Source organism: Neoarius graeffei, chromosome 1 (assembly GCF_027579695.1).
Source record: "Neoarius graeffei isolate fNeoGra1 chromosome 1, fNeoGra1.pri, whole genome shotgun sequence".
Taxonomy (NCBI): Eukaryota; Metazoa; Chordata; class Actinopteri; order Siluriformes; family Ariidae; genus Neoarius; species Neoarius graeffei.
The window spans coordinates 63604739-63631312 of NC_083569.1; the positions used below are offsets into that span (position 1 = coordinate 63604739).

A 26574-nucleotide genomic window follows, 5' to 3' on the forward strand; every position below is an offset into this window, starting at 1 on the left:
TGACAATGAATAAGAACATGCTGTACAGTCTCTGGGCTTTGTGATGCACAATACTCGCAGTTACCATCAGCATGCCTACTCATAATAAAGAGAGTACTATTAAGATGGGAGTGCCCAATTCTCAGCCTGGCCAATACCACTTCCTCCTGTCTTGCATTAAGTGAAGCAATAGCTCTATGTATTTCAGGCTGAATGTTAAAAAGATGTCTCCCAGAAGACCCATTCTCCCAAAGGTGCTACCATCTCCCATGTACTCTGGCCTTAATGATGCTTTTGACTTCAGCCTTACTATACTGTATATTAATATATATATTCTGGGTGCAATTTGCTGGGGGGGATGGGGGGATCATCCCCCCTCTGGTTTTTATCTCTGCTGAAAAAAAATCCTCGGGGACAAGCCCGTCAATAAAACAAACAAACCAAAAAAAATGTTGACATGACAGGCATGTTGTGACACAGTTTTCTATGGTCTACATTGCACTCACTTTCAAAATGACCTGAAGTGGCAGCTTTGATGTTCACGAACGTCCCCAGCAAATAGATACATTGTAGATAATAACAATATATTTGCGTTCTATGCAGGGATGCAAACAGCGCACCTTTTGGCGGATGCCGCCTTTTTCACGGCCGATTTTTTTTTTAGGGGGGATGTTGGAGTGTCTGATTATAATTTCAAAGTAACTTCTGTATTAAAATTACTAAATAAGCAAATCCGTTACAGTCCATGAAACAGGAAGTATAAGGATGAGAAAAAAAAACAGTTTAAATCGGAAAGCTGCGCACAATGTGAACTGCGCCATCAGAGCAAACTGTTCATTTAGTATTCATGTATTTTAGTGATTTTCGAGTCACTGTCCATTTAATCCGGAGGGAGAGAAACATCACAGCAACGCGACAAGCAATGCGAACTTTGTTGTGTTAAGGCCAATTTATGCTGACAACCCAGTCCTCGCAGATAGCGTCGCAGACAGTGTCTGCGTAGCCCCCCCACCTTCGCAGATGCTCTGCGCGCACCTCCCAAAAATTGTGACCACCGCAGAAGCCTCGCAGACAGCGCCACAGACAAGAGGGCTCTGATTGGTCCACTCTACATCCGCTGTACACGCACTTCCGCTTCCCTACTTTCTCAGTTTGGTTTGTTTTCACGACCGCCATTTTTTAAAAACACGAGCGAAGATGGAGCAGCATGAAGAGCGGTTGATTGAGGAAGTGAGGAAGTACGTACATCTATACGACTCCAGTTCTAGTCATTATAAAAAAAAAAAAAGTTCTAGTCATTATAAGTAACCGGAGGATAAACACTCCACTAACCACACCCACCAACTACTCCTAGCGACTTCGCGCCCCCTTGCGTTGTGCCGGTGAATAACATCGCGCACGCCTATTATCCCCGCTCAACAATAAATTACAACTGTCTGCGAAAAGCTATCTGCGAAAGCCTTGTCGCAAGAGCATGCAGAGGCCTTTAGTGCTCGTGTATTTATGCTGCATTCATGTGCTATGGGAATTATGGTAAATACCAAACGCCGACATGGAAAACACACATGAACGCCCCCTCTTGTGGTATTTTCCACTGGGCAACTCGTAGAAAATTTTGATACACGAGTTGCCGAGATGAGATGAACTTTAACCTTTTCAACATGGCGGCGAGCGGTACAAGACACTTGAATGCTAAGCATTGTATGCTACTAAAGTTTTTTTTTACTAGTACTAGTGGGTAGTTTTTGGTGTCTATGCAATGTTGCGTCATTAACAAGTGTAATATAATACATTAGAAATCCGTTTCCTTTAAAAATGCGTTGTTATGGTTTGTTTTTACCTATCCAGAGCAGACGCTATTGCTAACGATAGCTAACTAACTATTGCTAACTTGAATCTGGTCCACCATCTTTAATTTGTCAACCACAACAAAAGCATGTGAACACAACACACTGGTAAATACCACTTCCCAACTGGAAAATATCATCTTCCCAGAGCACATGAATGCAGGGATAGTCAGAGAGATAGGAAGATGAATTTACTATCTCTGGTTTAGTGTTCGTTTTCATTTAGTGTTATTCATTTGATATCATCGGATGTTATTGAGCTGTTAGCCTATTGTTACCTTAATTTTGTAACGTTTCATGATTAAAAAAAAACCATCCCCCCTTCTGTTTTTTTGACAAATCGCACCCTGTCTATATTGTCCCTACTTGCCGCTCTTTTGGCACATTTGTCCCGCTCACTTCTAAAATGATGGCCACGCCCCTGGCTGGAAGGACGCACTATACCCCTCCCCCTCGCTTGTATCTGTGATCGGTTGATCTGGTCTGATGCGCGGCTCTGTGCTCCCCGGAGGGAGGAGACTTCATACTGCGCTGACAAAGGAGCGAGTGGTTAAATAATTCCTGCGTATAAGAGCTGTGGATCTCCAGCGACTTAAATTTGAGGAAATTTTCACCTTAACAGGTCTTAAATACGAGGTATGTCTCATAGAAAAGCACAGCGTATGATGTCCGAGCCACTTGTGTGTAGATGTTCTTTATCGACGACGGGAACATAAAATGGCGGCTGTGTTGCACGCGGCTTGGTCGGAGAGTCCGTGTGAGTAGGCCCCAGAGAGGCCTGTCAGTGGGGCAGCCGTTCATATTGTGTTTAATCTACGATTGCGTGTTTTTGTAGCTGTCTAACTTGTGGAAAACAAAAACATTAAGATGATAAACCTTGTCTGGGATAGCTGTATTATTGGATCTATTTTAAACTCGCGCTAACATTATCCCTCTGATCACGGTTTTATTCCGACTAGACTAGTTCAGTTCAATGACACACAGCGTGTCCTTTGTGTTTAATATTTTGATTAATTTACAGATATTGTAGTTGTTGAGTGTATAGAGGTGTATATGAAGTGATCCGTGTTGTTGTGCAGTATTGCGCAGAGTTAATCTCCTCTGCCTGATACCTAATACTGTGCCTCTTGGGAAGATGCCAGCTTGCATGTCCTTCCCCCCCTCCCCCCCCGGAAGGGCAAAGTGCTCTACCCTGCCACACAGCCCAAAATACAAATCCCTCCTGGTGGCTTAATATTTAACTCAATTTGTGTCTGAATTTTTATTAATACTTTCCCCTTGTTTAATCATGCATAGGTGATTGGTTGAGTAAATCAGTCTATATAGTACAAACTATATTCAGAATAAATGTCTATCACTACTGACAATACTGTAACATAATTTAAAAATGAGCCAAAATCTATTGCCTTTGTACAACTGAAACATCTTGCAGCTTATAATCTACGGCTTTTTGTGTGTGTTTTTGCTCAAGTTACAATTCTACATGTCCATAATGCCCAGTGCATTCGATATGATTTTTAGCCCTGATTTTCCCAGTTACTGATTTTTCCCTGAAAAATAAAAACAAACCTGGTTCCTGTTGGTGCATGGTACAAAAACATGTTTTTTTTAATTTTTTATTTATTTTTTTGGGGGGGAATGTAAAGGAGCTTCAGCTCCTTTACATTTGTCGGACAATTCTCACTGCTTGCATAGCACAAACTACAACTCCAATTCCAAAAAAGTTGGGGAAAAATTCCAGAAAAGCTGTGGAAACAAAATATAATTTGCAGATTGTGGAAACTTGATATTTCATTAAAAAAAATGTACAAAGACCACTTTTTTTTGAAAAAAATGTATGTACATTTTGGAATTGATATCAGCAACACATTTAAAAAAAAAAAAAGTTGGGGCAGGGGCATGTTTACCATGGTGTTGCATCACCTTGTCTTTTAACACTGCACTGTAAACATGTGGGAACTGAAGAAACCAGTTGCTGCAGTTTTGAAAGAGAAATGTTTCGTTCTTGCCTGATTTACAATTTCAGTTGCTCGGCAGTTTGGGTTTCCTTTGTTGTATTTTGCACTTCATAAAACACCAAATGTTTTAAATGGGAGACAGCTGGACTGCAGGCAGGCCAGTTTAGCACCTGGACTCTCTTACTACGTAGCCGTGCAGAAAGCGGTTTGGCATTGTTTTGCTCAAAGAAGGAAGGCCTTCCCTGGAAAAGATTTTGTCTGGATGGCAGCATATTCATGTATATATCATTCAGCATTCATGATGCCTTCCCAGATGTACAAGCTACCCATGTCATGTGCACTAATGCACCCTCATACCATCACAGATGCTGGATTTTGGACTGTGTACTGATTATAAGCCAGATGGTGGTTCTCTTTAGCCTGGAGGATGTGGTGTCCATGATTTCTAAAAGGAAGTTCATTGATTCATCAGACCTCGGGGCAGTTTTCCACTTTGCCTCAGTGTATTGTAAAAGAGCTTGGGCCCAGAGAAGATGATGGCGTTTCTGGATGTTTATATACAGTTTTTACTTGCAATTGTGGATGCAGTAATTAACTGTTTTCGCAGATGATTGTTTTCGAAGTGTTCCTGAGCCCGTACAGTGATTTACACTACAGACCCGTGCCTGCTTTTAATACAGTGTTTCCTGAGGGCCTGAAGATCACAGGCATCCAATGCCAGTTTTCAGCCTTGCCTCTCGCATACAGAGATTTCTGTGAATCTTTGAATGATATGTACCAGAGATGATGTGATCCCCAAATTCTTTGCAATTTTACATTGAGATGTTATTCTTAAATTGTTGCACTGTTTGCCCACACAGTCTTTCACAGAGCAGTGAACCCCTCTCCATCTTCTGAGAGACTTCGCCTCTCTGGGATGCTTTTTTGTTTGTTTGTTTTACCCAATCATATTACTGACCCATTGCCAATTAACCAAGTTAATTTTTTTTAGTTTTTTGTTGCCCTGTCCCAGCTTTTCTGAAATGTGTTGCTGACATCAAATTCAAAAGGAGTGCATATTTTTTTTCCAAAAGAAACCCCCAAACACACACACACATTTTCTCAGTTTCAACATTTGATATGTTGTCTCTATACTATCCATCCATTATCTATAACCGCTTATCCTGTGCAGGGTTGCGGGTAAGCTGGAGCCTATCCCAACTGACTATGGGCAAGAGGTGGGGTACACCCTGGACAAGTCACCAGATAATCGTAGGGCTGACAGAGACAAACAACCATTCACACCCACATTCACACCTACGGTCAGTTTAGAGCCACCAGTTAGCCTAACCTGCATATCTTTGGACTGTGAGGGAGAACTGGAGGAAACCCATGGGGAGAACATGCAAACTCCACACAGAAAGACCCCCTTCGGCCACTGGGCTCAAACCCAGAACATTCTTCCTGTGAGGCGGCAGTGTGAACCACTACACCACTGCGCCACCTGTCTTTTGTACTATTTTCAGTTAAATATAGGGTTTCCATGATTTGCATTATCTTCACATTCTATTTTTATTTGTTTCATACAGTGTCCTAACTCTTTTGGAATCGGGGTTGGATTATTTTCTCCGGATTTTCACTTTTTTTTTTTTTCCCTCTTCTGTAAAAAAAAAGTGTGTTCATAAGTTAAGTCATGTTAATGAGCTCTCCCATTCAGTTACATGGGAAAGTGGGGTTTGGGGATCTCTCCAGTATGTGACCCATGTCAATGAGTGATCATGCAGTGTCCACCACAAGTGATTGAAGCGGTGTAGTGGGAAAGGGTCAGCAATTCAAGGATTTGAAGGTTGTGTAGTGTGCACTCAGCTTAACTTTGATACCACAGTTTTCAACTGTTAAGACAGTGGGGTTTGGAATGTATTCAGACCCCTCCAGTGTTTGTGTGCACTACTATATTATAGATTAAATTTTAGATGGATATTACTTTCTTGTATTTTCCTTTTTTGGCCATCAGTCTACACAAGTCCATAATGGTATATTGAAAAGTTTTTAGAAATTTTTTGCCAATTTAGAAAAAAAAGTAGTACTTTGTAGAAATGCCTTTGGTGGCGATTTCACCTTTTGAGTTTTCTTGGGTAAGTTTCTACATGCTTTGCACACCTGGTCTTGGGGAGTTTCTGCCATTCTTCCTGGCAGATCTTCTGAAGCTCAATCAGATTGAATGGGGATCATCTGTGAACTGCCATCTTTAGGGGCGTATTCACACCTACGTTGTTTGGTCTGGACCAAATGAACCAAATTTCCCTTGGTCTGGACCTTTTGGGTTGGTCTGAATACAAACCACCAAACTCTGGTCCGGACCAAACAAGCGGACCGAGACCGAGCTGCAAGGTCGGACTCGGTCCGGACCAAAGGAACCCTGGTGCGGACCTTTTGGAGGTGTGAAAGCAGACCGGACCTAATCCGACAGTTTTGCTTTTTTGTACCTCGGGAGCTTCCATCGTTTGTCGAGCATTATGGGAAACGGAGTCTTGACACTCCACCGCAAAGTGCAAACACTGTTTCGGTTGTCAAGGGAACCTTACAACAGTCATTCAGTCATTCAGACCAGTGGTAGGCTAGACTACAGAGTACAAAAAATGAGTAGGGGGCAAACGTGGGCCGAGGAAGAAACGCGTACCCTTGTGGATATATGGGCAGATGTCCACATATCTGAGCTTTTGGAGAGAACACACAAAAATGCCGACGTGTTTGCTGTATTCAGTGAGAAAATGAAGAAGAGGTTCACGCGCTCCCCAGAACAGCACTTTGTGCGCGTGTCATCTCTGACCAATAGCTGAACGACCTCAGGGCGCGTGGCTTTGTTGATGGATTTTGGTCCGCTTACTAAAATGTACAGTGTGAAAGCGAACCGCACCAAAATGAAAAATAAAAAAAAAACCATTTGGTTCGGACCAAAGCAAGTGAACTATCGAACTATCCTGGTCTGAATACACCCTAGGTCTCACCACAGATGGGTTTCAAGCCTGAGCTTTGACAGAGCCGCTCCTGGACATTTCAGAGACTTGTCCCAAAGCCACTCAACATTTTCTTGGCTGTATGCTTCAGGCTGCTCTCTGTATTTCGTTGCATTCATTTCCCCCTTCAATTCTGACCAGTTTCTCCATCCCTGCCCCTAAAACACCCAGAGCAGCATCTGGTTTTTGCCAGATGTAGCGCTTGGGGTTCAGCCCAAAAGGTTTTTCTCATCAGACCAAAGAATTTTTCTTCATGCTCTTGGAATCCTTTAGTGCCTGCCATATGCCTTTTACTCAGGAGTGGCTGTTGTCTAGCCACTCTACCATAAAGGCCTGATTGATGGAGTATTTGAGAGGTTGTTCTTATTGCAAGTTCTGCCATCTCTGTGGAGGACTTCTGAAGCTGAAATGTGATCAGTGAGTAGTGTACTTGGTAACTTCCCTGACCAAGGACCCTTTGTCTTGGTTACTGAGTTTGGCAGAGATGGCTAGCACTAGGAAGAGTCCTGGTGGCTTCAGATTTCTAATGTTTCAGGACAATTGAGCCCATTGTGCAAAGCTTTAGAAATGGTTTTATCCCTTTGCCCATACCTTTGTCTTGACGTATATGGATGTGGACAAAGAGTTCCTTGGTATTCATGGATCTGTCTGACAAGCACTGTAACTTTGGAACCTTTATACATGCAGGCATGTACCTTTTTCTAAATGACTAAGTTGAGTGCCTTTGCCAGAGGTCTTTTGATAATTAGCTGAATGAGAAATTTCAGTTTTGAGTTTTGATGTCATTATGGACTCTTGTATGTATATTAATGGCCAATTAAATGTAATCCAATTTAGAATGAATCTATAATACAGTGAAGGGGTGTGAATAAGTATAGTACTTGTTTTACCCTGGTTTTTGCTAAGCATGACTGACCTGAAGTACACGGAGGTAAGTCAGAATAACTTGATGCAGGAGATATAGGAGGTACTTCATCCTCACAGATAAAAGGATGAACAGGCCTGCCAGTTGTTCATTATCGTGAAAACTGAAACCTCCAAAAAATTGAATTTTTTTTTTTCCTCAAAATATGTTTCACTTTAATCAGACTTCGTTATCAAGGGTATGCCTAGCCTTGATCCTGAATGTTGACCGTGCCAACTTTAAAGTATGTTGCAACATTTTGATTGGGTAGATTGTGTTAGTTATGGATTAAACACTGTTGGCCATATTAGTGAGCAAAAATGACTAGCATTTTTAAGAAGATTTAAGTTTTCAATCAAATGCCTTCTGCATCCCCCCCCCAACCCTGAGGTACGTTCTTTGTCAGTCATGTTATCTTGTATACTGTTCCGCTTTTCCCCATTCTGTTTTTATCTCGCTTAAATGAACCACTGTTATTTTCTAATGAAATTGCTTTGAGTTTTTGTAAGAACGTTACCTGAATTTTATACACACTGTATGGCCAAAAATATGTGCACACGTGACCATCACACCTATTTGAGCTCGTTGGACATCGCATTTTAAAACCATGAGCATTAATATGGAATTGGGCCCCTTCCTTTGCAGCTATAACAGCTTTTCCTCTTTTGGGAAGGCTTTCTACAAGAATTTGGAGTGTCTTTTTGAGAATTTGTGCCCATTCAGTCAAAAGAGCATTTATGAAGTCAGCCAGTGATGTAGGAGGAGAAGACCTGGCTTGCGATTATTGTTCCAGCTCATCTCAAAGGCAATCAGTGGTGGTCAGTTCAGGTCTCTGTGCAGGGGCACAATCATGCTGGAACGGCAAAGAGGCTTCACTCAACTTTTGCTGCAAATGTTGGATGCATACAGTTGTCTAAAATGTCTTTGTATGCTGTAGTATTAACATTTACCTTTCACTGGAACAAAGGAACCAATCCCAGCCCCAAAAGTTGCTCAGCCACGGAAAACCATTTTGTGACGCTCTCAACACACGGTTGTTCTAATGTCCTCTTGTTCTAATGTTGCTTTCAGAGGCATTTTGGAACTCTGTAGTGAGTGCTACAACAGAGGATAGGTGATTGTGCTTCAAAAAAAACAACTTGGTGGCCCCACTGAGAGTTTGCATGATGTACCACTTCATGGCTGAGCGGTTGCACCTCCTCGTTGCTTCCATTTCACAATAATAGCCTTAAGTTCGCCAGTGCAAAGTTTGTCTATGGAGATTGCATGGCTGTGCTTGATTTTATGCATCTGTTAGCAATGCATAGGAGTGAAATGCCTGAACTCAAATTAGGTGTGTCCACATACTTTTGGCCATATAATGTATGTCCTTATTAGGGGTGTAGTGATGCAGCATATAATTTTGTTTTATTTAATATGAGGCTTGATTCAAATACACCTGCATATTGAGCAATACATTTAAAAGGTTGCATATTAAAGTAAGCTGTTCATCATAAAATAGTGCTTATTACACGAGGTGAAATAGACATTTAAATTAAGCCCACACTTGCATGTCTGAAAAAGTATCTTCCTCTTTTATTTTGAATCAGGAGAGGCTAAAAGGGTTTAAAAACCACTTCCAAGCATGCCATTTTTCGTGAGCTAATGCACGTAGCATCCTTGCTTGTATTAGCTTGAGAAAAACAGTAGTGTTACATTTAGCAGCAAGCAGGAGCTGGAAAATTTCCCTAAATCTTTAAGGTCTGGTGTATGGGAGCACTTTGGCTTCCTGGTGAGTAACAACACTAACACTTGTAGACAAAAACGCAATAGTACACCAAGCATACAGTTAATACGGTGTGCACATAATTTGCACAAAATTTGAGAATTCCGATGTCGGTTGTTTTGTCTTATTGTCCCTTGCATAGATAGATAGATGACGTTCATCTTTTTGCTTTGTTGCTTACTAGTATGAAGGCAGGACTGGGACTCTCTTAGGGTTTCAGAATTTTTGAAGCCCCATAGAAGCGTGCCAAAATGTCTTCAAAACTACAATGCACTGAGCGCTTACTACAACTAGACATTCAGTGATCTGCATGACTGAAAACCTTATTGATTAATTTCACTGAGTTGGGGCATGTTTGACCACTGCTTTTAAGACCTGTATGTTTTCCAGTTAATGCCCTAAGAATGAGGTTATCTTTATTCATAAAATCAGGCAAAATATTCCCTTGTCTATTCTGCAATTGTTTGTCCTCTTCAGTCAAAATCAATAAAATGGTCTACATAAATTCTGGATGCAATGGAAAGAGAAAAACAAATGTTTGGGGGGTGTTGTCTGGGATTACAACCTTCTTTCCGTTACTTTCTGGAGTTGAAAACGGCAAGCCAGTAACCCTGTGTGTTTTTCCCTCAACTTTTTCAGCTTTGCATTGTTCTTGGAAAGCTGTGCGCCCCCTGTTACGAATTCCCTGAGCAACTTTGGGAGTCTGCCTTTCTTTGGCCTTGTCTCCCTCCAGTTGGCCCATATAAAGGCTCAGTTGGCACTGCACCAGCTGAATGTGATTACTGCCAGAAACTTCCTTCCTCCTTTTACTGGTTTACCTGCCCTGACCTTGCTCGACTTGATCAAGGTTACCATGTCCCATCCCATGTATAATCCCCGTGGGGGACTGTTCTCCAGTGGCCAGAGGTCCGTTGCAGCGGGGCAGTACGGTATTGGGTCCCAGTCTGGCCTGGACCTGACAGGAGCTCGCCTTGCCCCTGATTCCATGTCTAACACTCGTGGGGGAATGACTGCAAACCAACAAATGACGTTTCCATTGAGTCAGCGTCAACCGCAGATTTCCCACAACCTTGATTCGTCCATAGAAATGAATATTCGTGGAGCTCTCGAGGAAGTGCGTCTGGTCTCCCAAATGCTGCAGCAGCCGAAAACGGTAGATCCCCGCCTGAAGAAAGATGTCCGAGATAAAGTGCTTTCTCCAGGAGGTGGTGGTTATGCCACAGCCAGTGTTCCAGGAAGGTCTGGTGATGGGGACTGGAGTGGATACCAGGCTCCCAGCAAACTTTTTTCTTCCCCAAGTATAGGTCATTCATCCAGTTCTTCACAGCGGTTCCAGTCTTCGGGTTTTGGCAGCAGTGCAGGACAGAGCTGTATGGATAGCCAGTCTCCTTCAGAACATCAGCCTACGCGTTACACGTCAGAGAGTGCCAGCAGCATATTGGCAAACTTTGGACTCTCAAATGAGGACCTTGAGCTCCTGAGCCACTATCCTGATGATCAACTGACTCCAGACAACCTGCCTTTTATTTTGCGAGACATTCGCATGCGCAAGGCCAAGAGGAACGTCACTGACCGTGATATAAGATCATCAGATCTTCTGGTCTCTGATGCACGACAAGGCCAAGTTATTGATTATGGACATTCTAGTAAATTTGACTTTCCTGAAGAGAAGCCAGACAACTATGCACGTGACCACCTTACTAAAGAATCGGTCAAGTATGGAAGAGAAGTCCCAGGTTCCTCCTTCAGTAATGCTGACAAAAGTAAGCGTCCATCGCAAAATCTGGCTGCTCCAGTTCTTGCACAGGCTTCAATTACAGTTCCAAAGCTTCAGCAACCTCCGGTGATGGCTCCAAGACCCACTTTGCAGAACTTGGATATCCAAGGTGCCAAGACGATCCCAAGAAGGCTGCCTACTTCCACTGCTGTACCATTGCCCATCATTCGGCCACCACAGATTCCATCTGCTGCTGCAGTTCCTCTACCGTCTCTGGTCCCGATGTTCTCTGGAAGTTCATTTACATTTATTCCACCTCTGATCACTTCACCTGCCAAGAGGTTACCAACTCCCACCATGATGAATGATTACTCAGCTGCTAGTCCAAGAATCTTTCCCCATACATGCTCTCTATGTAACGTAGAATGTATCCAGACTAAGGTGAGTATTTTTTCCTTTTCTGTACTGTTTTTTTTTTTTTTTTTTTAAAAGGATTTCTATTAAATTTATTGTATAAAGTGTGGTTTGTGTGAAGTCACTTGTTGTTTTTGAGTGTTGCATCACCATGAGCCCAAAGTGTAGTAATACTTTAACTGGCTAGTTAAACAGAAACATGTCTCAAGAATTGCTGTGATGTTGCCAATAACACAGTTTGAAAGAATGACCGAAGAGGCCAAAAGTTGTTGTCGGTGTGTAATGAAGACATTGAAGATATTCATGGGTTGCTTCGCTTTGGTTCTTTTTGGAAAGAGGACTGCTGCATACTTCTTGAAGATGTTAATGGGTCATTGAAAGCATGAACTGTGCTGTAACGGTCTGCTGATTGGAGTTCTGTATTGTAGACTGAATGTAATTTGACGACGAAGAGCTGACGACGAAGTTTTTGATGACCTGTGAGAAGACCCCTCCAAGGATTTTTTTTTTTTTAATAACTTCTTTTACTAAATTTTTTTTAATTAAATAAATGTGATCTACCTATGGGAATTTGGGACTTCCAGAAAATTTTAGAACAGGCTTTGGGCTTTTCTTATGCATTTGTTTAAAGATGACATTTCATGGGTTTTAGTCTATAAATGTTGTGGAGCTAATTACTTATTAACCGTATTTGATGTTACAGTTCCTGTTTGTCATGCTGTTGTATTGGACATTAAAGATTGGTAGAATGTTTGTTTAATATTGACTTTCCAAAACTTTTAAGTAGCAGCAGACTACGATTATGCACTGTATATTGAAGTATACCTGTTTTTATACAGGATTGGATCGAACATCAGAACACACCCCTTCACATTGAGAGTTGTAGACGTCTCAGGAAACAGTGAGTTTGGGGAAAAAATAGATTTCAAACCTTCTTGACTGACTACTTTAAAAGGTCCTTTTGTATTTATTTAGAGTTTGCAAATGTGCATTATCTTTGTAGATATCCTGATTGGAATGCAGAGTCAGTTCCTCTTCCAAGGTAAATGATGCTATTTTGTATCTTCTTTCTACACTAATGCATTGAGTCATAGTTATACAAAGTCCATTTATAGCACTGAGTCAAAGTTGTAACATCACAGTCCAAAACACTTAAAGTTGTTCAATTTCCTCTTCTAGAACTCCAAGCCCCAAGCGCCACCATGGTTCATCCAGCCGTCATCAGCGTTCTCGCTCTAGGTCACGAAGCCCTCGGCGGTACCGCCGTACACGTTCTCGAAGCCGTTCCCGGTCCCCACATAGGAAAAGTCGTGGCTCCCCTTCATACCGCCGGAGGTCTCGCAGCCCACCACGCCGGAGGTCTGTCAGCCCACTACGCCAGCGGTCAAGGTCACCAGGCTATAGTAGTAGTAGGCGTTCCCCTCCAAGGAGTTTTCGGCGAGTGAGTCCCCGGCGAACGAGTCCACGAAGGAGCAGTCCTTCTCGCTCGCAAAGATCAAGCAGTAGTGAAAGGCTAGCGAAAAAAATTCTGAAGTCTTCAGGTAAAATTAAGCACTCCTGTCTTGCACATGGTGTAATTATGGGTGAGTTTTTAAACATGGTTTATGATTGTAAATTTCTTAATTTTTCTGTGTGTTTGCCTATTGTAACAGAATTATCTTCAGTATCAGACAGCAGTGCTCTGAAGGCCATGGTGGAATCATTGGCCCCTGCACTGTTAGCCGAGCTAGCCAAGAAAAGGAACACTTCCTTGTCGTCTTCAGCGAAGAGTAGCAGCAGTAGAAAGCGCTCATCATCTCCATCTAAAAGAAGTGAATCCTCAAAGTCTAGCAACTCCTCTGTGCAGAAGACTAGTTCCTCAAAGGTAGTCAATGACAAATTTATGCATTTGGTCTGAATTTAAATAGGTCTTATAAAGAGAAGTTTTGCAATAGCAAAATCGCCCATCTTGTTGGGAGATTCCCTGTTTGCAGGTTTACCACACCCACTTGGAACCAGAAGGAGAGAGCATTGCCAGTTTTGATGGCTGGGAGTCCAAGAGCGCAAAATTGGCTGTGCTGTCCCTGTCAGAGTAATTAGTCAATTTCTGAGATGTATAGGGAGAGCCAAGATGTTGCACGAGTATATAAAGTTTATCTTTGAGTGGTGAATATATTCATCTCATCTATTCACGAATGAAAAATATTTTCAACAAGAGAAGATAAACTTCATGTCTTTATGCCACTGTGTAACGTTTAGCTCACTGGCTGTAGGTGATGAGCTGTTGCCATCACGCGACATCCGTACGTCCGCAGTTCACAAAAATCGCTACTCCTGCCTGAGTTCTCAATGGATTTTGATTCTGATTGTTTTGTTTGGAAGATCTAATTGTTCTCATGAAGAGCAACTTGGCTAATTAGAAACGAGTCTGGTTTCTTATGGTATGGCTGTGTAAGCTACTGTGTCGCTGAAGCTCTGGTCTTTATGAACACATCCACCAAAAAAAATTGCAAGTTAAAAGAATTTTAATTTTGAACCGGTTTGTCATTTTGACAACATGCGTCTAGTCAACGGGAAACACAGTGACGTCATTGGAGTGAAATGTCAGAAAATATGTTGTTCAGATCCGCGATGTATTTTGTTTGAAAAATGCAAGTTTTTCTACATGAGAAGATAAACCTCATGTCTTCAAGCCAACGTGTAATTTAAAAAATATATATATAGACACATTCACAACGTACCCAAATTTATCAAAACAATTCCTCAATATTCTTGAGTGAGGGCATTTGAAAAATGTTACTCAATGTCCCAGATAAAGTTTGTTTGAAAAATGTGAATGATGTATTTCCCAGTAAAATACTTGTCATTTTTAAAATTGTGTGTGTACACACACGATGAAATTACACATACACCACACACAGCTTGGCCAAAAAGAGTTGCCATTTGGATTTCAATAAGCAAATATTTAAGGGGCTTTGATTGGCTAATTGCTGCAGTGATATTTATGGGTTTCACCTGGCAAACATTCTTTTAACCCTAACTGATGCAGCGAGTAACTTCTCATTTCTTAAACGTTTGAGGACGTATCCTGTGGTCATGGAAAATGTGTTCCTGTGTTTTCAGAAGGGTCAAATTATTGACCTGCATCAAGCAAAGAAAACAACTAAGGAGATTGCTGAAATGACTGGAATTGGGTGAACAGTAGTCCAACACATTATTAAAACCTGGAAGGATAGTGGTGAACCATCAACTTTGCAGAAGAAATGTGGTCAGAAAAAAAACTCTTGACTGACCATGCTCAGGGATCACTTAAACGCTTGAAGTTGAATCATAAAAGACCATAGAACTTGTAGCAATTGAGTATTTTTCACATGCACAGTGTAGCAAGAACTCAAAGGATTGGTACTGAACAGCTGTATGACCAGAAAACCACTTGTTAGTGAGACTAATTGGAAGAAAAGACTTCAATTTACAAGGGAGCTGAAAGACTGGAGCAATGGAATGTCATATGGTCTGAGTGCAGATTTACCCTATTCCTGAGCGATGGGCATGGCAGGGTAAGGAGGGAAGTGCAGGAAGTGATGCACCCATCATGTATATATGCAGTTGTATAAGCCATGATCTGTGGTTGCTTCAGTTGGGCAGGTCTTGACTCAGCAACGTTGTGTTGCGATAAATTTGTCACCTGACGACCTGAAAGTCAAGTCCAGTTTATTTGTATAGCGCTTTTAACAATAAACTTTGTCGCAAAGCAGCTTTACAGAACTTCGACTTAAAACATGAGCTAATTTTATCCCTAATCTATCCCCAATGAACAAGCCTGTGGTGACTGTGGCAAGGAAAAACTCCCTCGGAGGACATGAAGAAACCTCGAGAGGAACCAGACTCAAAAGGGAACCCATCCTCATTTGGGCAACAACAGACATGACTATAACAGTTTTAACATGAAGTCAGTTTCGTTGATGTTATAAACTCATTGATGTAAACTTGAGTGCAAAACTGTTCATGACAACTGCAGTCCTAAAGTTAGCAAGCCAACTGTAGTCCTCAGCCATAAAAGCATTACTGTAAGTGTCCAGAGCGTCCTCAAAGTGTGACTTTCAACTGTCCGTATGGGGCCGTCCTCCACAGGAGTGATGTGATGAGACTCCAACCAGACACAGGGCACCAGGATGGATCAGGCAGGTCTGAGGAGCAGAAGAGGTCAGCATCTCGATCCCAGGACTGACATGTCCTGTAACTCAGAGGGACAGATTTTTTTTGGGGGGGGGGCACAGAGAGAGAAAACACAGGTTGTTGGGTATGCCCAATGCCACCTGAACAAGTAGAAACGGTATACATATTGCATTGAGTACAAGCAGGGACTCTGGCAAAACTATGACAGCGTAACTAAAAGGGGAGAGCCAGAAGGTAACACAGGCATGAGGGAGCCCCGGGACATAAAGCAGCAGCCACTACACCGTCAACAAACTCGAGTGAGCAAGCGAGTGGGAGACTGACAGCATCCATACATTCCAGTTTGCCAAAACACTCTGAGGACCCTCCAGATCTACACCTTTACCTCATAAACACCATTAACAAAAGGCTTGACTAAACAGATATGTTTTCAGCCTGGACTTAAACACTGAGACTGTGATTCCCGAACACTACTTGGAAGGCTGTTCCATAACTGTGGGGCTTTGTAAGAAAAGGCTCTGCCCTCTGATGTAGCCTTCACTATACGAGGTACCAGCAGATAGCCTGCACCTTTTGATCCAAGTAGGCGTGGCGGGTCATAAAGGACCAGAAGTTTGCTCCGGTACTGTGGTGCGAGACCATTCAGTGCTTTAAAGGTCAATAGTAGTATTTTATCAATATGAAATTTGATTGGGAGCCAATGCAGTGTGGATAAGACAGGGGTGATGTGGTCATATTTTCTAGTTCTAGTAAGGACTCTTGCTGCTGCATTTTGAACTAACTGGAGCTTGTTTATGCACTTATTGGAACATCCAGACAGTAAGGCATTTATAATAATCCAGCCTGGAGGTAACAAAAGCATGAACTAGGGTTTTTTTTTTTGCGCATCATGTAGTGACATTTAAGTTGCATGAGCAGATTATCACAACAATGGATTTTTGTTTTTCTTCCCTGAATGCATGGGCATAAAATTAGGGCTCAGAATTGTGAAAGAGTGGTTCAGGGAGTATGAGCAATCACTTTCACCCATCAGTTGGAAAGAGTCCTGACCTTAACCCCATTGAAAGGTTGTTTTTTTTTTTGGATATACTGGAGAAGAGTTTAACAATTTTTTGACTCTCCTGTTGTATGCAGTAATTATCCAATCAAAGGCTCTTAAGTATTTGCTTATTTAAATCCAAATGGTAACTTTTTTTTTGGTGCGCGCGTGCGCTTTGACATACCAAGGACCAAAATGCGTCTTTTTATGAACAGAGTTGGGATATTTTTTTGGGAAGTGAGGACATTTTGGCTGGTCCTCACTTCTTTAAAGGGCTGTTTGATGGTTAAGACTTAATTTTAGGGTTTAGGTTAGAGTTGGGGTTAGGCATTTAGTTGTGATAAGGTAATGGGCTAGGGAATGCATTGTCAGTGACTACCCTCACAAAGAGAAGTGTGTGTGTGTGTGTGTTTTAAGACACTTCATGTCTTAAAGTAATGATGGATGTCGTTTCTCTTTACTTAGTTGAGCAATTCTTGACATAATATGGATTACTACAGTTGTGGAATAGGGCTATTTACTGTTTGCTGTTTGATCTCAAATGCATTAAGAAGGCGAGAAATTCCACTAATTTACTTTTGACAAGGCCGACTACGTCATTAAGCTGGTTAAGATGATGCCAATACTGTGCAAAGCTGTCAAGGTAAATGGTAGCTACTGTGAAGAATCTAAAACAGGGGTCGGCAACCCTAGGCACGCGTGCCACAACTGGCACGCCGAGGAATTTCCAGTGGCACACTGACGATGATACAAAAACCTAATTATTCAACACATTAAAAATGTTCAGACGTCATCTTGAACTGTCATTGGCTGTTGCATGGCGAGCCTGCTCTCTTAGCATGACTACACAACAATATAGCCCCCCCCCCCCCCCCCCCCCCGTGTCGCGCCAGATACTGCTGACGTGTTCAAAACCCGCCAAAATGCACTTAAACCCGCCCAATCTGGCAACACTGCCCCCTCCCCATATTTCTCATGAGATGGGCCCACTTGATGCAGCAGTTGCGCTAAGATGGCAAAGAAGCCGACAGTTCGGGCTTTCCTCTCCTCGTGGACCAAAGAATATGGGTTCATTTCTCAGAGGGACCATGCTGTGTGCGTGTTGTGTGTCAAACATCCAGTGTTAAACGTCATTTCGAGGCAAAGCACGAAAAGACTTCAAAGATCAGGCAGATCGGGACGAATCACTCTCACGTGCAGTGTGCGGATATGGGAAGCAAGCCCACACAAGTCTTTGCCTCAGCTAAAAACAATGCCACTGAAGCTAGCTATATAATTTTTCACTGCATAGCTAAACATGGAAAGCCATTCACAGACGGTGAATACATTAAGGAGGCCTTTCTCTCCGGCTCGGATAGTCTTTTTGAGGGGCTGCCAAATAAAGAGACAATAAAATCAAGAATAAAAGACATGCCCATATCAGCCAGAACTGTTGAGCGACGAATTGGTGAAATGGCAGAAAACGTAAGGGTGCAGCAAACAACTGGCATAAAAGATGCAGCGGTATTTAGCATTGCACTTGACGAAAGCGTAGATGTGAAATGATGTGGCACGTTTGGCAGTGATGGCAAGATATTGTGATGTGACTGTGAGAGAGGAGCTCTGCTGTTTAAAGCCAATGAATCCTGCTGGGCATCTTTACCCGAAAAGTTCAACTGTCTTCGCAATATCGCACTGGCTTTGTCAGTGTTCGGATCATGTCTGTGTGAACAGATATTTTCGTACATGAAGAATGCACTTTGCCCCTCCCGAATTCATCTGACAACGGGCCATTCGGAAGCATGCATCCAACTCAAAGTGACCAATTACCATCCCCACATCTCGGAGCTAAGTAAAGGGAAGCAGGGCCAGGGATCACATTGACTGATAGGCAAAACATTTATTTTGTAACAAGGCTACTTCAAATTTGCAGTTTATTGTTAAGCCACTTTATGTAGGCTACTTGTCAATGTTCTCTGATGCTCATTTAATTTTTTTTCTGTAGTTTTATTATTCATCAGTTCCATTTCCATTAGGCTGCTACGTCTTTATTGTGAATAACTTGGGCCTGTTACCTACTGAAAGATTTTGGATGTTATTTTGTGAATTTGTATAAGCTGCTTGCAATGTTATCCAGTATATATGTGTGTGTGTGTGGGGGGGGGGGGGGGGGGTTCTTAAACCTTGTGTGTGAGGTTAATGGCATAAAACAAGTGCAATGGTGTTTTACATTTACTCAGTGCATTAAATATCCATATCCGTCTAAAATGTGTGGTGTCTAATTACACACAGTTAACAACACCTATTTGAATGGCACACTAACTAACAAGAAAATTTCTGATTGGCACTACATGGCAAAAAGGTTGCCGACCCCTGATCTAAAATACGAAAAATTTAGCACAGCTCCCTATGGGTCCATGTGTTATTTCATAGTTTTGATGTCTTCAGTATTGTTCTACAATCTAGAAAATAGTCAACCTACAGAAAAACATACGAGTAGGTGTGTCCAAACATTTGATTGGTACTGTATTCCCATTTATGTTCTGTCCTGTGTAGTGTGTGAAACCTAAGAAGCCAGTTAGTCCTGGGACAACCCCTCTAAAATTTAAAGGTGTTCCTTATGGGACTACACACCAAGAACTGGTTGCTGCTGTTGAGCCTTTTGGGAAAGTTCGCACTGCTGTTCTCCTTAAAGCCAGCGAAGAGGTATTGTGAATTTTGTGTGCAGTGTTTTTCTTTATTGATGTGTGGTCTTTTGTCTTACAAGTATTAAGCTCAGCTGTTTTACTAAAAGTTTTCAGTAATGTTCCGCATTAAAACATGACTTGAGCATCGATTTTTAAAATGCCAGCTGCATTTTTCAAGATCTTAAAGGTATCCATTGCTCTTATTTTTGTAAGATTCTTCATAGAATGGATTCTCCTCTGTAGCTGTTTTGACAATAAGATATGGTTGGGTTTTTTTTTTTTGGTTCCCCAGATGTTTTTCCGTTCTTGTACTTGCTCTGCTAAGCAACAGCTGTAGGCTGCGTGTGAGATTTTTGTGATTAGTGATCCTAAAAATTACAATTCCAAAAAAGTTGAGATACTGTGTAAAACGCAAGTGTCTTCATAATAAGAGTGCAAGTGCTAAACTGGCCGGCCTGCCCCATTGAAAATGTGTGGCACATTATGACACAAAATATGAGACCCCACACTGTTGAGCAACTGAAATCATATATCAAGCAAGAATGGGGAAATAACGTCACTTTCCAAACTTCAACAATTATTGTACTCAGTTCCCAAATGCCTACTGAGGGCCTTTTTTTTTTTTTTTTTTAAAAAGGGTGATGTAACAGCGGTAAACATGCTCTTGTCCCAACTTTTTTGGAATGTGTTGCACTTGTCAGATTCAGAATAGAGTATATTTACATTTTAGTGTCTTTCTTTTTTTGGGGGGGGATAGAGGTTATAGTATAGTATGTGCACTACTGTGTTAGAAAAGTCATTAAACAAAATAATGCTGTTATGACAGGTGTTCAAAGTTTGTGCGTTACTGCTGAATTATCTACTCCATTTAGTTACATCTGATATAGTAACTTGCCAGTCTATATTTTTAAATAATTTTTCCATTCCAGGCATCAGTGTGTATGGAAAGGGAGGAAGATGCCAAAGCTTTGGCCAGCTGTAAGGACTTGAAGCTGTGTGGAAGGGTTATTGAAATCTCCATGGAGAAGGTAGTGTCTAAGCAGAAGTTATTGCCCCCCTATGCATATAAACAAAGATGAGTGGTCTTAACAAATGTGTTTTGTGTCTAGAAGGCCAAAGATGAACAAAAACATTCTGAACATGAGAAGAAACCTGTTGCTGAGAAGAAACCTGTTGCTGAGAAGAAGCCTATTGCTAAGAAGTAAGTTTTATTGTTTACAGTTTTATCAAATGGATTAACACAGGATGCATTGCCAGTTTAAAATGCTATGATATTAATTTAATTGCACGCCACAGAAAAGAGTCCCTGCATGGTACAGGCAAGATGTCGCAAACAGTAAAAGCTAAAGATGAGCCCAAGACATCACAAACAACTAAAGCTAAAGTTGCATCCAAGACGGCAGCAGCAGCTAAAGGTAAAGAGGGTCCTAACCCACAGACAGCTAAAGGGAAACAAAATGTCAAGGTCAAGCCTTCTACAAAAGGCCCAGGTGAGCTTCAGCAACTGTTATCACCATGTTCTTTTCTGCTACTCTGAGTGATGGAAATGTAAAGGCACAATTAAATTTTTTTTTTTTTTGTAAATCTCCATCCAGGAGAAACTCCAGTTAAAAAGATTGTGAAAAAGGTATGGCATTTTACAAACTCAGATTTGCTTTTTTTTTTTTTTAAATCAGTTTTCACCAAAGAATACTAATTAACTTGAGTATTGCGTCATGGTGAATCTTGATAGTGTGCCTCAAATGTGAATAATATTCAGTAATGATGGTCAAAACTAATAATAAAGGCATTCAAGAAAACATTAAAGTTTTAATATAATGTCCACAGGTATTCCAGTGGAGGAAGAATGTAGTTGAGGTAACTGGTCTTCCAGAGGAAGGAATCACTGAAGAGGATCTTACAAATCTTGCTAGCCCCCATGGTTTCGTTTCAACACCTGTCATTGCGGTCACTCAGCACAAGGTACAGAGAGCATCCAGCCCAACAAATATATATATATATATATATATATATATATATATATATATATATATATATATATATGAATAATATTAATGATCTATTGAAGTTTTTCAGTGGAATAGTTTTCTCATGAAATAAATGTGTTCTTTAATTAGGCATATCTGGAAATGCCTAATACAGCGGCAGCTGAGGCATTGGTTAAAGCATATGCAGTGACTCCAGCAAAACTACAGGAGAAGGAGATAAGCATCACAATGATGACCAAGCCTGTTGACCTCACTAGTACAGTAAGAGCATGCCTAAAGCATTGCTGATTTATGCTTTTTTTTTTTTTTTTTTTTTTTTATGGCATTACGATTGGCTTCAGGTTGTAAGAAAAAACTTCTGTCTCTTTCTTATCCAGGAATCATTATTCAAAGTACTGATGAAATTAGACAAGTCTGTAAGTAAACCAACAAGCCTCTTTTTCTCGTGCTGTTTTTTCATTACGGAACATTGTACATGCCTTCAGACCATTTGTTTTGTGGGTATATACATTAAAAGTAGATAATGATTTTAGAAACTTGCTTAGGGCTGCAAAAATGACCATCACTGCCATACTGCAGTATAGGTGTGCCATAGGGTTGAGCACGTCACCGTGATTATCTTCATAATGGGGGGGGGTTAGTGCCAGCATCCTGGTGTAGCGTTTGGTTTAGTGTGCATCCTGTCTATAGGTATCCAGATATTTTTGAAAATGCCCAGACCTTTGCACATTTAGCAAACACATCACCTGTAGTGGTAGCAATAGTACCAACCATGCACATTTGTATTAATCAAGCAAGCTTTAACTAGAAGTTGTATTAAATGCATGCCCTGCCGCAACAAGCACAATATAATGCTGTCTCACCTCCCCATGTTGCAGATACGCACAAGATCATATTTGCCAAAGCAGCAGGAGGAAAAATGTTAGCGTACCTGCAGTGTAATATGAAGGGCTGGCTGGACAGAAGTTATTTGAAAACACACTGCCACAGTGTGATGGAGCCAAGCGAACTTGTTAATTGATTAATACAGATGTCCGTCAAACTCGAGCATTATACAAATAAAAAAAAATAAAGGTTTCGATTTTTGTTGCTGCCAGTAATATAAATCTTGAGTTTAAATCAAAGGATTGCACAGAAATTACTTAAGGAATTACTCGATTAGTCTAAATGAGGAAACGAGATATTAACAGCAATAAGTTATGCCTTTTGATAAACAGGGCTGTTCTCATGTGGTTTTTTTTTTTTTCCCCTCCTCCTCCTTTCCATAGCCCCAGGAACTTGCAGCACTGGCTGAATGCCTTCTCTCAGTCAATAATGTACCTTTTAAGACTGGCGCCATCACAGAAATTCACAACCTCATCAAACGTTTTGGTGCCTATAAACAGTCTCTGACCCTCAATGGAAGGGTAAGTATATAATCCAGAACAGTATCTGAATGTGGTTTCCAGTGTCATTGGGGTCATTTTACATTTTCAGGGAACTTTCAGTAAGTGCAGAGTATGAGATTTTTATGGCTCAAACATTTTCACTCAATTTTCTCTTTTTATTTCTAGATCATTTTTGAAATGGACAGTCCTGCTGTTGCCAAGTCTGTCTATAGTCGGTTCTTAAAGTTTCCATGCATCATACAGAATAATTCCCTCACCTTCAGCCTTGCTAGAATGCCCAGGGTTTTTGAGCAGGTATTGTTGGATCTAAATTCAAAATTTGTCTGTGAATTAAGTTTGGGTAACTTGTGAACTGTTGATCCATGGAGAAATTGAGACATTCTGTCTTGTTTGCATTACAGATTAAAAAGAAACCTGATGCTAAAGTGTAAGTGAAGACGCAGCATGATCACTTTTTTTTTCGGGGGGGGTATTCAAAAGAGATTAAACTATCTAAAATCTAATAATTGTCAAATACATTGTTCAGTAAACAATGCCTTTTTATATATAAAAGACTAAATTTGCCTTCCTTTTAGGGTTAAACGGGTTACCAAAACTCAGAGTACAAATGCAGTTACTCGTCGAGCTCCAGTTTCCTCATCTACTTCAGTCACAAAAGATATTAAAACTAAAGTTGACTGTGCTAAAGCAGAGGCTGGTCTTGTGAAAGGTGTTGAAAATGTAAAAGAAGCTGAAGCAAAGATTGAGACGGACACCACTGCTACGGTTTCCACTGATGAAATGGCAATTGCAGCGCAGGCCTCTGAGGGTGAATCCAGTCTGCCTAGCCAGACAACTCCATGCGAGTCTAATGACTCTCAGATGGACACTTCACCTAATGAAACTGCTTTAACTGAAAGCAGTGAATCCAAAATGGACGTCTCTGAGAGTGACAATAAGATTGACCACCAAACAGAAAACATTACCTTAGAGGAGACTAAAGAACCAAAGTCGGGGCATAGTGATGTGCTTCCAGTTCTAACCGAAGAAGTTCAGTCTTCTCCGGAAACAACTGAACATGCTGAAAACTTACAAATGGAAACAACTGAGCAGTCTGAAGATGTACCAATGAACATAAATGAGCAGTCTGAAAACTTGCGTGTGGACACAAACGAGCAGGCTGAAAATTCAAAAATGGACATAACTGAGCAGGATGAAAATACCCCTGTGAAGACAACTCAACTTGCAGAAGAATCATCCTTAGAGGGTGCTCATCCATCACAGCCAAAAGATGCTTCAAAGGCTGGCGACCTGTCTGCAGAACAGGAGGAAGTTGAAGACCGTACGCAAATTGATGCCAGTGTTGCTCAGTTGCCATCAGTGGGGGACACTGAGACGGCAGCGCTGACTGGTAGTGAGAATGAAGGAAAAAACGTGGAACCTGTTTTGGAAAATGAGCCACAGCTAGCCCCCATAGAGGAGTCCATTCAGGACAGTGAGGCCACACAGGGCAGTTTGAGTCCACAGAGTACTAAAAACCAGAATGAGGTTCAGTTGAAGGATGAACTGAAGGTGTGTGAACAAGTTCTACCTGATACCACCCTGCAGTCTTCTAATCAAAACCAGGCTGAAAAAGCTACAACTCAGCAAGGGGCTCTTCCAGCTGATGACACGACACTGGGTTTTCCACCGGTCACACAGGAGATCTTGAAGGCTCTTGAAGCAGCAGTCCATCAGTGTCGTCTGCAGTCCTCCATGAAGCGTGCTGAAGAAGAAGCTAGTCAAAAACCTCACGTGGAGAAGAATTCTGCAGAAAAAGAGGTTTCACAGGTAACTAAAACAAACAGGCAAAAACCCCAAGCTGAAAAGGAAAGGAATTCCCAGAGTACTAGAACAACTAGAAGCCAACGTAGGAAAATGGAGTCACCAGAAAGGGAGCTTCCTTCCAGACAGAGAGGGAAGGGTAGTCCAAAAGATGGGTCTCCAGCCACTAGTAATGAAGGATCTTCAAGTTCTTCTACTACATCTCGCAAGACCAGGTCGGAGGGCAGCATAACTCTCAGGCACTCAAGGGAGCGTGAGGAGGATGGCTACAAGGTAAGAATGACCATAACATACTGCTATAGAGGGGGGAAAAAAAAAATGAAGAGATCCCTAAATGGTGACCACCATTAAAAGTCAGAGTATTTTTAGAGTAACATGTTGGAACTTTTGTTCATTTGTTTCTGCATAGACCCGTAGTAGCACCAGAAGTACACGTTCCTCAAGGAGTGATACAAAGACAAAGAAAACTGAAAAGGTGAGTTTGAATATCTGAATGCCTATGACGTTTTATCTTTTGGTACTTTTTTTTTAAATAAATATAATTATTTTAAGCCAAAAGGAGCAAAGCAAGCTTTGGAGGAACCTTTTCCCTTCAACTTGGATGAATTTGTAACTGTGGATGAGGTTGGAGATGAAGCAGAGGAACACACTAAATTAAAAACGTCGGAGGATGACCCTAAATCCCCCATGACAACACCTGTAAAGAAATCCAGTGCTGCTGAAGGTTCGGAAAAGTTTAAGAAGCCACCATCTTTAGCTACACCTAAGGCCAGACCTTCTGCAGACACTGAAGCAGAGGATCAGGAAGTTACAGACATGATGGAAGATGAACCTAATAACTCTGTGCCAGTCACAGAGGGGAAAGAAGCAGAAAAGCTGGAAGGAGTTGCAGTTACTACTGATGTCCTCCAAGAGGCAGTTCATCAAACTGTATTTGGTGAAAAAGAAAAGGAAGATACATTAACACCAGAACCATTAGAATCTGAGGAACAAGGCAAGGAGTGCATTGCTCAGACAGATTCTGAAGAGGCCTCAATCATTAATGAAGCGACATCAGATAAAGGAGTCTCTAACTTGCATGATCCCAATCAGTTAAATTCATCTGCCCTTGCATTAAAAGATGATTCCCTTCAAGTCTCTGAGCTACCGGAACTTGAGTCACCAGCAGCGCACCAGTCTGAGAAGTCAGACACTGTGCAACAAGAGAGGAAGAACAAGAAACTTGCTTTGGTAACCCTCGATGAGGTGGGTGGTGAAGATGGAGATTTTGATGAAGAAGAGCTTCTGAAACGCCAGGCTGGTGAGAATCCTGAAACACTATTAACTGTCGATGAGGTGGGAAGTGATGAAGCTGAGGAGGAACAGCTGGAGGAGGAACAGCTGGAGGAGGAACAGCTGGAGGAGGAACAGCTGGAGGAGGAACAGCTGGAGAAGGAACAGCTGGAGAAAGCACTTCAGGGCCTGGTCACACTTGATGAAATTGTTGAGGAGGAAGATGAGGATGATACAGGCTCTTTTAACCCTGAGGTCAGTATTTTTGTACTGATCATACTCTTGTTTTAGTTGGTTTGGGATCATCAGTGTGACATGATTTAAATGCTTATGATATATATATATTTTTTGCTTTCTACAGACTCTTGTTACGCTGGATGAGGCAAATGATGAGGAAATGGATGAGAGCGAGCATGCGAAAATCAATCCCTCCAGCTGTGAAGCTGATACAGCAGTTCAGCCTGCGGTGCCTATGGAATCATCTCTCCTAGAGGAGGATGCCTGCGATATAGAACTACGCAGAATGAATTTTGTGACTGTGGATGAAGTGGGTGAGGAAGAGGAGGAAAAGAAAGAGCAGTCGCTTGAAGAGAAGGTGGAGGAGGAGAAACCTGTCACCAGGAGGAGTGGAAGGGCTAAGAGGAGAGCTCGGCAGGCACCAGGTCAGTGCTTACTCGACATCT

The 26574-nt window shown here is 41.6% G+C and overlaps 1 protein-coding gene across 1 annotated transcript in view; it reads left to right on the forward strand.

The window, feature by feature from the left end:
- The window catches only part of znf638 (zinc finger protein 638), a 63608-nt gene that overhangs the window by 29824 nt on the left and 7210 nt on the right, over positions 1–26574 (forward strand). Inside the window, exons 3-22 of the mRNA XM_060919467.1 lie at positions 10089–11607; positions 12420–12481; positions 12584–12622; positions 12760–13121; positions 13233–13444; positions 19310–19459; positions 20370–20468; positions 20550–20641; positions 20737–20930; positions 21036–21067; positions 21268–21402; positions 21558–21689; positions 21806–21844; positions 22697–22834; positions 22982–23110; positions 23218–23243; positions 23392–24892; positions 25029–25094; positions 25172–26146; positions 26253–26553. Coding sequence (XP_060775450.1) covers positions 10089–11607; positions 12420–12481; positions 12584–12622; positions 12760–13121; positions 13233–13444; positions 19310–19459; positions 20370–20468; positions 20550–20641; positions 20737–20930; positions 21036–21067; positions 21268–21402; positions 21558–21689; positions 21806–21844; positions 22697–22834; positions 22982–23110; positions 23218–23243; positions 23392–24892; positions 25029–25094; positions 25172–26146; positions 26253–26553 — 6203 coding nt within the window. The remainder of the gene's footprint in view (positions 1–10088; positions 11608–12419; positions 12482–12583; positions 12623–12759; positions 13122–13232; positions 13445–19309; positions 19460–20369; positions 20469–20549; positions 20642–20736; positions 20931–21035; positions 21068–21267; positions 21403–21557; positions 21690–21805; positions 21845–22696; positions 22835–22981; positions 23111–23217; positions 23244–23391; positions 24893–25028; positions 25095–25171; positions 26147–26252; positions 26554–26574) is intronic.